This window comes from Stigmatopora nigra, chromosome 3 (genome assembly GCF_051989575.1).
Source record: "Stigmatopora nigra isolate UIUO_SnigA chromosome 3, RoL_Snig_1.1, whole genome shotgun sequence".
Lineage (NCBI taxonomy): Eukaryota > Metazoa > Chordata > Actinopteri > Syngnathiformes > Syngnathidae > Stigmatopora > Stigmatopora nigra.
In genome coordinates, this window is record NC_135510.1 from 17739475 (window position 1) to 17752539 (window position 13065).

Consider the following 13065-nt stretch of genomic DNA (forward strand, 5'->3'; position numbering starts at 1 on the left):
CTCTGGGTGTCCACGACCTGGTGTCTGAAGTCAGCTGGGATAGGCTCCGGCACCCCCCCTGTGACCCTTTTGATGATAACCAGGACATAAATGAATAGATTTCCAAATTTTGTGTCCAACAGGCTGGTCTTTTTTTAAATTTAAATATAAATTTAGCAGATTTTCCTTCAAAATAATGTTTTCCACAAAAAAATAAAGTTATGAATAAATTGTTTAAATACAGTTTTCTTAAAATTTTTCCATTCAAAGTAACATTTTTACTCCTTATTAGAAATATGAGTGTGAAGGTGAAAATTGTGCATCAGGGGGCGGCTTATACGAGAGAAATTGTAAAATTCAGCAATTTTAAGGCATTTTAAGGGTGTGGCTTATACATGGAGGCGGCTTATATGCGAGAAATTGTAAAATTAAACGATTTTAAGACATTTGTAAGGGTGTGGCTTATACATGGATGCGACTTATACGCCATAAATTGTAAAATTCAACGATTTTAAGGCATTTTTAAGGGTGTGCCTTATACGTGGATGCGACTTATACGCCATAAATTGTAAAATTCAACGATTTTAAGGCATTTTTAAGGGTGTGGCTTATACGTGGATGCGACTTATATGCGAGAAACTACATAGTTTTGACAACCCTTGCTTGTTTTGGATTTTTTTTTTATAAATCCTTAAATTTTCCAATACAAACAATTTACTGATTGACGGTACAAAACTGATTGACAGTTGACCTGTTAGGGATTTTTGACCCGGCGATCTCCACGGCAACAAGGAGCAACATTTGGAAAACGAGTTGTTATGACGAGGAATCGTTAAAAGTGAGGTCACTCGTTTGTACCGTTAAACTTTCTCGTATCACATCGCATTTTCGGGGAAAAATGGCAAAGTGAAATAGCATTTTTTATTTTATTTGCTTTTAATTCTTTGTCTCAGCGAGCTGCCAGTTTGAGTGACAGGTGGCAGAACATTTCAGGGTGGGTGTCTCGTCACTCGGGCGTGAGTGAGGCTGTCAAGAAACCCGAGAAGAGATTCCGTTGCTACTGCCGCGTTCCCAAGTGGTTTGACGCCGTCGGCCTGTCTTAAAAAAAAAAAGGTGCTCTTGCAGGGGGGCCGACAAAGGGGGGAAAGAGGACATTGGGGGGTACAGTTTTTTGGGAGGACCTAGTGGACATTTTCACCTGGTTGCCGTCTTGAGGAGTTTACACGGTTTTGGCTAAAAATAGATTTTAACAACGGAAAAAATGGAAATGTCATGACTTGAGATGTTTCTTTAACTATTGGAATCTGGGGTACTGATATCATTATTATTATTTTTTCTTTTTGAAATTGGATAAAAAAAAATTGTAGACTGGGATTGGTAGTTGAGTTTTTGGCAAAAAATATGGTTTCAGCATTGTGTTGTGGTATTCGTAGTATTGGTTGCGTATTTTTATTGTGGTTTAGAAATGTATTAAGGAAGGAAAAATAGCAGAATTAAATGTATTTTTTGCGAGGTAAACAATATTTTTATTATGGTTGGGAATAAATTGTTTAAATACTTAGTTCTTATAAATAAACATGTAAAATAGTTCTATATGAAGAATTAATCTCTTTTGATTGTGGTTTTCTTGACTTTTATGTCTTGCAAAGTTTGTTTTTATAGTGTACACATTAATATATAATACACAAATACACACTATGTATTATTTTGAAGTATTCCTCTGAAATAATTTAATTTGAGATTTTTTTTAAACTTTTATTACAGTATACCTTTCGAGTATTTTAAAATATTATTGTGATTTTTTTAAAACACTCTTATTGCAGTATGCCTCTGCAGTATTTTAATTTATATTTTTAATATTTCTATTTTTTTTTTACTTTTATATTGTCGCTGGAAATTTTCTCTTTTTTCTGATTTTTTTTTTCAAATTTTGTAAATATAAATATATATAGCTCAGTACATTTTATAAATATTTAGCAATATTCTTCAGGATATTTTTTTTACTTTTTACAGTTATTCAGATGTATAGCAGGTTGGTCAACAGGTAAATACTTAAAGTTAAATAAATACATTTTTTAACCATTTTTTTTTTACACAATTCTGATCCTGGTCAACAGGAAAATACCGAAAGTTAAATAAATACATTTTTATCCATTTAAAAAAACAAATTACACAATTCCAATCCTGATCAACAGGTAAATAAATACTTAAAGTTAAATAAATACATTTTTTAACCATTTAAAACACATTTTTAACACAATTCTGATCCTCTAAAAATCATACCTGTCAACCTCGAACCATTTGTGATCTTACCAAATTTTGTTTTCGCCCTTACATATATGTATAAATACATGGAAAATCTTACCACTTTACTTTTTTGTAAAAAATCACGAACAACAAGTGAAAATGAAAGTAAACATAAACAAGGGAACAGGAAACGGAAATCACATGGTGAAAGTGTTACAAAACGAAATGTTTATCATGATCTTTTTTTTTTAGCCAATCAGAGGCGCCGGTACATATATCACTTGGCAGACATGCGTTTTTTAGCCAATCAGAGGCGCCGGTACATATATCACTTGGCAGACATGCGTTTCCGGGAAGAAACAATGGCGGATGGTGAAAAATGGCTAGAAAGTGCCTTAATTTATTTTTTTTTCTCAAAATCACCGTTTAGCGTACCATTTTCATGTGTACAGCGTACCAATATAAAAATGGGCTTTCAGTTGTACCAATTACGGCGAGAACGTACCAGTTGACAGGTATGAAAAATCCCTTAACCTAACCCGATCACACAATCACATTTCTAATCCAAGGTACTCTTTTAATTCAAGTACATTTATCCTTTTGTATTGATTGTTGACCAATCCCGAATGATGTTAATCGCAAGGCAATTCAATGTATTCTGTTCGACCTGATTAATCTTTAAAGCCCCCAACCGTGCTTTTGGTCTAATTATCCCTCTTGTGATAATTATTCATTTTCAACGACTTCCATTGGCATTTGTGTTTTGGTTCAGATAACATATTTTTTTCTTATTTCTCCGTCTACAGGTACTTTATTGACCGGCACACTGACTTGGAGAGGCAATTCAACATTAATGTTGATGACGGCAAGATCACATTGGCCAAACCGTTGGACCGGGAGACGGATTTGTGGCATAACATTACCGTTACTGCGACTGAAGTCCGTAAGTATATTCAAGGCTAAATTAAGTTCATTTTCTGGTTTTTTTAAACAATTTTTATTGGGATTTTGCTTGAAAAGTACTGGTGGAGAAATGTTTTGGAGTCGAATGGGTAAAAGGAGAAAAAAACATACTTTCCATTGGTTTTCTATTAATACAGTTGAAAAGGAAGTGAGTAGGGTACTTTCAAAATAATGGGAAGTTTTAACAACTTGGAGAATGCAGAAAATATTTAGGACATGGCGTTGCGTTTTGAAAGTAATCAGCACGGTAAATTAAGTCAGCGATTTTTTAACATAATTTTTTTTCATGCAAATTATAGAAAAAAATATTGTTTAAATTATTTTAATTCATTTTTTTATACTAAATTTGTGTAATTTGGCCGATCCTGGCTTTGTAAACTATTATTATTCACCAATTATTTAGTTACTATTATTTATTGATTATTTATTTATTATTAATTATCAATCATCTACATACTATTATTTATTGATTATTTATTTATGATCATTTGTCAATTATTTAATCATCATTATTATTATGTTTTTAATTATTAGTGCTTATTAATTACATATTTATTGTGATTTATCAATTATTTACTTATGACAATTTTTTGGAATACTCATTCATTATTATTTATCTATTGCTTATGTATTATTATTATTATTATTTATCTAGTGTTTATCTATTATTTATTGTTTGTTTATTATTATGTATTTATTTATTATTCATCCAGTGTTTATCTATTATTCATTTATAGTTTGTTTATTATTATTTTTTATTACTTATGTATTAATTGTTTTGATTTATTATCATTTATTGACTATTTATTTATTTTATTGTTTTTTATATATTATTATTTATTGATTTTTTTTAAATGTATTATTGATTATTTATTTAATATTGTTTATTGATTCGTTTTTTTATTATTTATCAACTATTTACTTTTGCACATATTTATTGACTATTTATTTATCTATTTATTTGTCTATTTGTTGTTCTATGCACACTTCATGATGAAGCTTTTAAACCTCATGACACTAAAAGCACTCAATTCCATCCAATTTAATTCAAGATCCATAGTATTGTGGAACCCTATATTTTCTTTTTCTGGTAGCCAGAGGGAACAGTAGTAAAAAAAAAAAAAAATCCCTTCCCGATTCATGCTCTACTGTGCACACGACCCGTTGTAATGTAAGTAAGAGAAAGGTAAATTGTAAAGAAAAGGCTCAATTGAAGTGCGACAGTGATGGATGGATTAAGGGCAGGGACCAACAGCCTTTTGTCGACCCCCACTCCTTACTTTGCGACTCTTCCCCCTCTACCCCACCACTCAAGGAATAGAATGCGATTAGTCATACCGCATCTCAACTGGCAGCTCTTTTCTGGCGAGAAGACACAGGCCAATAAATGCCGTTCCGCCTCAGATTTGCCAATTTACTGTTAAAGGGGCTAATGGTGTCCCCTAAATGGAGGAAAATTGAAATGTACTACTACTCTTCTCTGTACTACTACACTTTTATGTTGAGTTGCTTTCACACGGAGACACCGCATTGCCCCACAAAAGCTTTGAGTTTGATTTGTTTAATAAGAAACAACACATATTTATGAACATATGTTAATGAACATATATATGTAAATATCTAAGATTGTAGCCAAGGGTTAATTTATATCTTTAATATCTTGTGCAGATTGAAGGTAAAAAATGATAATATACACACACCCACACACCCACAAGTAGCAGTTTTAGACAGTTTTGTGATCGCAATTTAGTTTTTATCTAATAACCAGGCTTTAAAATGATTGGCCAAGAGGTTCAGAAATGGGAGTTCACATATGCTAATTTGTATTAAGTTCCAGGTATGAACTGAGGAGGGCCTTTGGCTAATTTAGCACTCTTTTTGAAGGGAACTACACAGTCACCTCTAGAGCCAGCCATAGTTGATGTATTGGATTTTTTTTGTATAAAATATAGCAGTGGAGGAGGAGCTTTGTAATGGAAGATTTTGTAAACTAAGCATATTTGGTTTCAATTCATTAGTACATTAATTTTGGCAGATGTAACTGAAACAAACACTTTTTTTGATGGAAACTACACAGTCACCTCTAGAGCCAGCCCTTGTTGATCTGTAGGATATTTTTGTAAAAAATCTTGCAGTGGAGGAGGAGCTTTGTGATGGAAGATTTTGGTAAACTACGCATATTTGATTGTAATTCATGAGTCCATTAAATTTGGCAGATGTATCTGAAACAAGCACTTTTTTGTAGGGAACTACACAGTCACCTCTAGAGCCAGCTCTTGTTTACGTGTTGGATTTTTTTGTACAAAATCTTGCAGTGGAGGACGAGCTTTGTGATGGAGGATTTGGTAAATTAAGCATATTTGATTTCAATTCATGAGTCCACTAATTTTTGCAGAGGTAACTGAAACAAGCATTTTTTTTGTGTGGAACTACACAGTCACCTCTAGAGCCAGCCCTTGTTTACGTGTTGGATTTTTTTTGTACAAAATCTTGCAGTGGAGGACGAGCTATGTGATGGAGGATTTGGTAAATTAAGCATATTTGATTTCAATTCATGAGTCCACTAATTTTTGCAGAGGTAACTGAAACAATCACTTTTTTTATGGGGAACTACACAGTCACCTATAGAGCCAGCCCTTGTTGATCTGTTGGAATTTTTTTGTATAAAATCTTGCGGTGGAGGCAGAGCTTTGTCTTGGAAGATTTTGTAATCTAAGCCTATTTGATTTCAATTCATGAGTCTAATAATTTTGGCAGACATAACAGAAACTCGCACTTTTTTGTGGGCAACTACACAGTCACCTCTAGAGCCAGCCCTTGTTGATCTATTGGATTTTTTTAGACAAAATCTTGCAGTAGAGGAGGAGCTTTGTGATGGAATATTTTATAAACTTGGGTAGCATCGACATATTTAACAGCATTGTCCCAGTTCAGGCATTTGTTTTTTTCCCAACATTAGCATTAATCCCAACACGATGTTGTTGTTATGAACCACCGATATCTACGGCCCGCAGTCCCTTCGCCAGCAGGCTGTTTCGCCGCCTGCCAGACAACAACAGCGGCGGCGTCTTATCAGAACAAGACGTTCGATTCCTTAACGCCGGCGGGATGAACCTCCCCAAAACGCAAAAAAAAAAAAAAAAAAAACATTGCGACAACTTTCATTTAGCTCGGCAATTAACGTGTTCTTCTTTTGATTAAACGCGAGGAGGTGGAGACGGACAAGTTACAAGCAGTGTAAATTTCTGTTTCAGTAGCTTTAAGGGCTACATTAAGCTTTATCGCGACATACAGCCCCCCTGAAACAATCTGTATGCAAATAAAAAAGCTTGGCGTTCGGGTGAAAGCTGTTTGTAACTCTGCCGGCAAAGATTTTCCACCTCGTCAGTGAGTTTTTTTTATTTTTTTTCTACTTTGCGGATGTTCTTTAATCTAGAAGGCGTGTCATTTGAGAGAGAGAAAAAACGTGTTTACTTGATATGTGTTAATGTTCTTTTGCGCAAATTGACTCGTGAGTTGTTTTAATTCAATCAAAACCCAGGAAATGAGAGTGTTTTAATGAATGTTTTGGCTTAAATGCTTATTGTTGTTAGTATAGTGTTTAATGTTTACATAATACATAGTGCTGAGTAAAAAAATAGTGGACCATTACCATTTAATTTATCGATTTTTTAATTTTTTTTGATAGTGTTAGGTTACAGGTGTCAAAGTGGCGGCTTGTGGGCAATATATGGCCCGCTGTATCATTTTGTTTGGCCCAAATGGGTAAATTATGATGCTAAATTTCTGTTTTATGAACAAATTGTAATGGAAATTATAGATTTATCAGGTATATTTGATGTGTTTTCCCTTTTTAAATCAATAGTTGTGGATTTGTACTAATTTTAATTGGATTTGATTGGATTGAATAACTTTATTGATTGTGTATTTGGGAAGTTTTGTTGTTACAGTAGCAAGAGGGTGAGAATACAGACACAGAAAATGACATTTTAGGCATAAATAGATAGGTAATAAGTTAATAAATAAATAAGTAAATAAATACATGAATACACGTAAATAAATAAATAAGCTTGTTGCTGAAAAATACATAAAAAATAAATAAAACTAATAAATACAAATAAATACATATAAAATAACAGTATATTTCTATAAATATAATAAATATTCATTTTTTATAGATCTAAAACAATGTTTATTTGAATTATTTTTCTTAGTGAGGGAAAATGTATTATAATCATTTATTTTTCATTTTAAAAGGAAACCAAATCTTTTTAATTATGTTTCATAATAAAGTGGAATTATATATATTTTTTTATTTATTTTTAGATTTTACAAAAAACTTTGTGAACTGAGAAAAATTGATTAAAAACAATTGCAAGTATTGCTTAAATTACATTTAATGTTAAGGGTGGTCTGGTGGAGAGTGTTTAGCACTTTGGCTTCGCAGTTCTAAGAATGAGAGTTCGATCCCAGATCCTGACATGTGGGATCCTCTCATGGGTTTGCTCAGAGTACTCCGGTTCCCCTTCAGAATCCAAAAACATGCAAATTATGCTGGTTTAAACCCTCTAAATTACCGCTAGCTATGACTGGTCGCCTGTCTTCTGCCCTACGATTGGCTGGTGACCGATTAAGGTTGTCTTCCGACTGGGATAGACTAAAAACCAACCCCCGAAAACCTTTGTATGGAAAATAACATGTTAAAGCATGATCAAAGATGCCTAATGAGTTTAATTAGTGCCCTAATGAAGGTTTAAACCCGCATTTTTTAGACTTTAGGGAATCTGGTTTGGCAAATAAGGGTTCCAAAACCACTTTGAATTGTCATTATTGTATTTTTGCATGACTGAAATAGGAATATTGACACTCCCTATCATACTTCGCTTCTATCAGCTCCGGAAATGAAGGAAGGATTATAAACGGAAAAACAAAGGGAAATTAAAACTAGGTCATGTAATGTACCATTCCTGCCATTTTCATTCGGGGTGTGTGTGTGTTCTCTTCGTTTGCATTTTAGCGACGACGTTTTCTGACTTCATCCATCTGTCTCCTAGGTAACCACAGTCAGATTTCCCGAGCGGTGGTGGCGATCCGGGTCATGGACATAAACGACAACGCTCCGGAGTTTGCTACCGAATACGAAGCCTTTTTGTGTGAAAACGGAAAACCCGGACAGGTAAGGCCACAAAAAAAGAACACTATCATTAATCAAAAGCATTCATCCATCCCTTTCCTTTTCTCCTGCTTTTCTTCCCTTTAATGATTGGTCGCAGTGAATGATGACCTTAATTATCTTGTGTCCAACAGGCTGGACTTTTAAGTTTAAATAAGAAAATAGCTGACTTATCTTCAAAATAATGTTTTCCACGCAAAATAAAGTTGTGAATAAGTTATGTTTAAATAATTTTTCCTTTTAAAGTAACTTATTTGTACTCCCTATTAAAAACATGAATGTGAAGGTGAAAATTGTTTCATCAGGGGGTGGCTTATACGCGAGAAATTGTAAAATTCAACGGTTTTAAGGGTGTGGCTTAAATTCAACGATTTTAAGGGTGTGGCTTAAATTCAACGATTTTAAGGGTGTGGCTTAAATTCAACGATTTTAAGGGTGTGGCTTAAAGACAGAAATTGTAAAATTCAATGATTTTAAGGTATTTTTAGGGGTGCGGCTTATACGAGAAAAAATTTAAAATGTAACGATTTTGAGGCATTTTAAGGGTGTGGCTTATACGTGGAGGCGGTTTATGCGAAATAAATTGTAAAATTCAACGATTTTAAGGTATTTTTAATGATGTGATTTATACGAGAGAAATTGTAAAATTAAACGGTTTTAAGGCATTTTAAGGGTGTGGCTTATATGTGGAAGAGGCTTATACGAGATAAATTGTAAAATTCAACTATCTTAGGGCATTTTTAAGGGTGTGGCTTATGCGTGGATGTAACTTATACGAGAGAAATTGTAAAATTCTACGATTTTAAGGCATTTTTAAGGGTGCGGCTTATACGTGGATTATATACGAGAAACTACAGTTTTGACAACCCTTGCTTGTTTTGGATTTTTTTGAAATCCTTAAATTTTCCAATGCAAAAAATTTACTGATTGATGGTACAAAACTGATTGACAGTTCACCTATTAGGGATTTTTGACCCGGAGATCTCCCCGGCAACAAGAAGCAAAATGAAAGCAACAAGACTTAGAAAAATAATGATAATGTGAATGATGGCCTTAATTATCAGATCCCGGCATAGAGAAAAGGGGAGGGGCTTATCTGTCAAGTCCGATCAGCCCCTCGCCATTTGAGGTCATCTTTCATGTGGACCACCAGATGGCACAAAAAATCGACCTGCCAAAACTTTCAAAATGGTGCTCAGTATTCCCCCCTCATCAGGATAACGTTGGAATTAATTTTCGATTTAATTGGACCGACTGGAAAAAAATAGCCCAAACTATCCCGAGGGTCTTCAGATTCTAATTCCCGATCAATCCAAGTTTGCGATAAAAACCTTGATGACGGATAAGCGGCGCTAAGATGCTAACGGCAGACGGAAAAAACTTGATGATAAGAATCCAAATCTCCGAGTGGTGAACAGCCGATATTTTATCACATAAGATGAGTATCTTATATCCGTTTTTTTGTTGAATTTAACACAGGTGATCCAAACGGTGAGTGCTGTGGATAAAGACGATCCAATCCAGGGACACTATTTTGAGTACCGTCTAGTACCTGAAATGCTCAACAATCCTAACTTTACCATCAAGAACAATCAAGGTGAGCAAATTTCCATGTTACCTTTTAAAAAATGAGCCTTTTTTGGACAAAAACAATGCGTAAATTTGATTTTTATAAAATGTGGATACGGCTTATACGGGAGAAATTGTGAAATTCTACGACTTTAAGGCATTTTTAAAGGTGTGGCTTATACATGGATGCGGCTTATACGAGGGAAATTGTAAAATTTAACGATTTTAAGGCATTGTTAAGGGTGTGGCTTATACCTGGATGCAGCTTATACGAGAGAAATTGTAAAGTTCTACGATCTTAAGACATTTTAAGGGTGTGGCTTATACGTGGAAGCGGCTTCTACAAGAGAAATTGTAAGTTCTACGATCTTAAGACATTTTTAAGGGTGTGGCTTATACCTGGATGCGGCTTTACGAGAGAAATTGTAAAATTCAACAATCTTGAGGCATTTTAAGGGTGTGGCTTATACCTGGATGCAGCTTATACGAGAGAAATTGTAAAGTTCTACGATCTTAAGACATTTTAAGGGTGTGGCTTATACCTGGATGCGGCTTATACGAGATAAAATGTAAAGTTCTACGATCTTAAGACATTTTTAAGGGTGTGGCTTATACGTGGAGGCGGCTTATACGAGATAAGGTGTAAAATTCAACAATCTAGTGGCATTTTTAAGGGTGTGGCTTATACCTGGATGCGGCTTATACGAGAGAAATTGGAAAGTTCTACGATCTTAAGACATTTTTAAGGGTGTGGCTTATACCTGGATGCAGCTTATCCGAGAGAAATTGTAAAGTTCTACGATCTTAAGACATTTTTAAGGGTGTGGCTTATACCTGAATGCGGCTTATATGAGAGAAATTGTAAAATTTAACGATTTTAAGACATTTTCTATAAAAATCAACAAAAATATTTTAGATTTTTTTTTAAAAAGAAGAACAACATATAAACGCTAATCAAAATGCTAAAGGCTATTACTACTTTTTTTTTTATTGCATTATTCATTATTTTTATTTTTTAACACCATGGATTGCGTTAAAAAGTCGAACCCGCGTAACAGATGTTGAACATGTGAGTGAAGATAAACGAAACGAGATGCTAATGGGATCGTCCTGCTAGTTTTGACGCTTAATGTTGGGTGACTTCCTCGCTATAAAGTAGCAGATGTAGACACGTTTAACTACACAATATGCTAATTGTTTTTTTTTTTTAAATGCTTTATTTTATTTCTTTCAGTCAGGAGAGTAGAAGTGAAAAATATGTGTTTATTGTCATGTATTTTGCGCTCTAGGTGAAGATTTTAGCAGCCTTGTTTGTGGATAAGAAGCTACAAGCTAATGTTTGTTAGCTGTTAATGCTAAGGTTTAGCCTGGACAAGCTAAAATAGGGCATTTAAATAATACTGTGTTTTAGTATTATTTTAGTCTATAAAAATCAACAAAACATTTTTGAAGTTTTTTTAAAAAACATTAGCACCAAATAAAATGCTAATCAAAATGCTAAAGGGTATTATTACAATACTTTTGATGGCATTATTTTTTAGTTTTAGTTTTCAAATAGGGCATTAAAATAAGGCTGTATTTCAGTATTATTTTAGTTAATAAAAATCAACAGAAATATTTTAGATTTTTTTTAAAAAGAACAACATATAAATGCTAATCAAAATGCTAAAGGCTATTACTACAAACCTTTTTATAGGAGTATTCATGATTTTTACCTTTCAAATACGGTGTTAAAATAAGGCTGTATTTTAGTATTATTTTAGTCTACAAAAATCAATAGAAACTTTTTGAATTTGTTTTTTAAAGAAGATCAACATATAAACGCTAATCAAAATGCTAAAGGCTATTACTACAAAACTTTTTTATTACATTATTCATTATTTTTATTTTTCAAATAGGGCATTACAATAAGGCTGTATTTTAGTACTATTTTATTCTATAAAAATCAACAAAAACATTTTAGATTTTTTTTTAAAAGAAGATCAACATATAAACGCTAATCAAAATGCTAAAGGCTAATACTACAAAACTTTTTTTTATTAGATTATTCATTATTTCTATTTTTCAAATAGGGCATTAAAATAAAGCTGTATTTTAGTATTATTTTAGGCTACAAAAATCAACAGAAAATCTTGAAAATTTCTAAAAACAACAAAAGCCAAATAAAATGCTAATCAAAATGCTAAAGGCTATTACAACAACACTTTTTTATCGCATTATTCATTATTATTTTTTAAGATGCTATTTTATCAACCCTTTGTGAGGCAAAGCCTTTCAGAAAATGAATGAATAAATGAACAATTTCATCAATGCAAGCACTACAGGCATTTTTCCATTTCACTTGCAGTACTCCGTATTACTACGTAGTATTCCCAAATAACAAAAAAGATGAGTTTCACTCAAGGGGTTGCGGCAGAAAGAGAACGTGGGCTCAAAGAATTATTGGAAAAAAAGTACTTTAATGACTCATGTGCTCTATATATGCACACTTGAAATTTTTATATGGTTTATACAGTGGTACCTCAAGATACGAGTTTAATTCGTTCCGGGACTGAGCTCGTATGTCGATTTTTTTGTAACTCAAATGAACGTTTCCCATTGAAATGAACTAAAAACTAATTAATTTGTTCCAAGCCTCTAGAAAAAACAACCAAAACAGGATATTGGATTAGGAAAAACTGTTTTATTTGTTCTAATTTGCCATTTATTAACAAAGTAACAAATAACTAGTGGTTTAATAGTACCAAAATGTGTTTAATAGTTCTAAAATGTGTTTAATAGTAATAAAATGTGTTTAATAGGACTAAAATATGTTTAAAAGTACTACAATGTGGTTAATAGTACTAAAATTAGACATATTTTGCAGAGGGAAGATTTTGTGCATGGCAACGTGCTCGTAACATAACATAAACAAATTTCAATTAACTAGGATTACGATGCAGAAACACTCAAAAATAAATTTAATCTAACTTTACACTAAACTTAATTCTAATTTGTATTAAAGTTTGATACCTTTCTTCTCTCAGGTTGGTTCTATTTGCCTCATATCTTAAGATAAATATTTGCTCAAAATTTTACTCATATCTCAAATTACTCATATACCGGGCCACTCATATATAAAAAAAAAAACAGTG

At 33.0% G+C, this 13065-nt stretch overlaps 1 protein-coding gene across 4 annotated transcripts in view; it reads left to right on the top strand.

Moving 5' to 3' along the window:
* The window catches only part of cdh8 (cadherin 8), a 155201-nt gene that overhangs the window by 135759 nt on the left and 6377 nt on the right, over positions 1 to 13065 (top strand). For all 4 annotated transcript variants that reach the window (XM_077713448.1, XM_077713449.1, XM_077713447.1 and 1 more), the window contains 3 exons: positions 3033 to 3169; positions 8244 to 8365; positions 9842 to 9959. In XM_077713448.1, coding sequence (XP_077569574.1) covers positions 3033 to 3169; positions 8244 to 8365; positions 9842 to 9959 — 377 coding nt within the window. The remainder of the gene's footprint in view (positions 1 to 3032; positions 3170 to 8243; positions 8366 to 9841; positions 9960 to 13065) is intronic.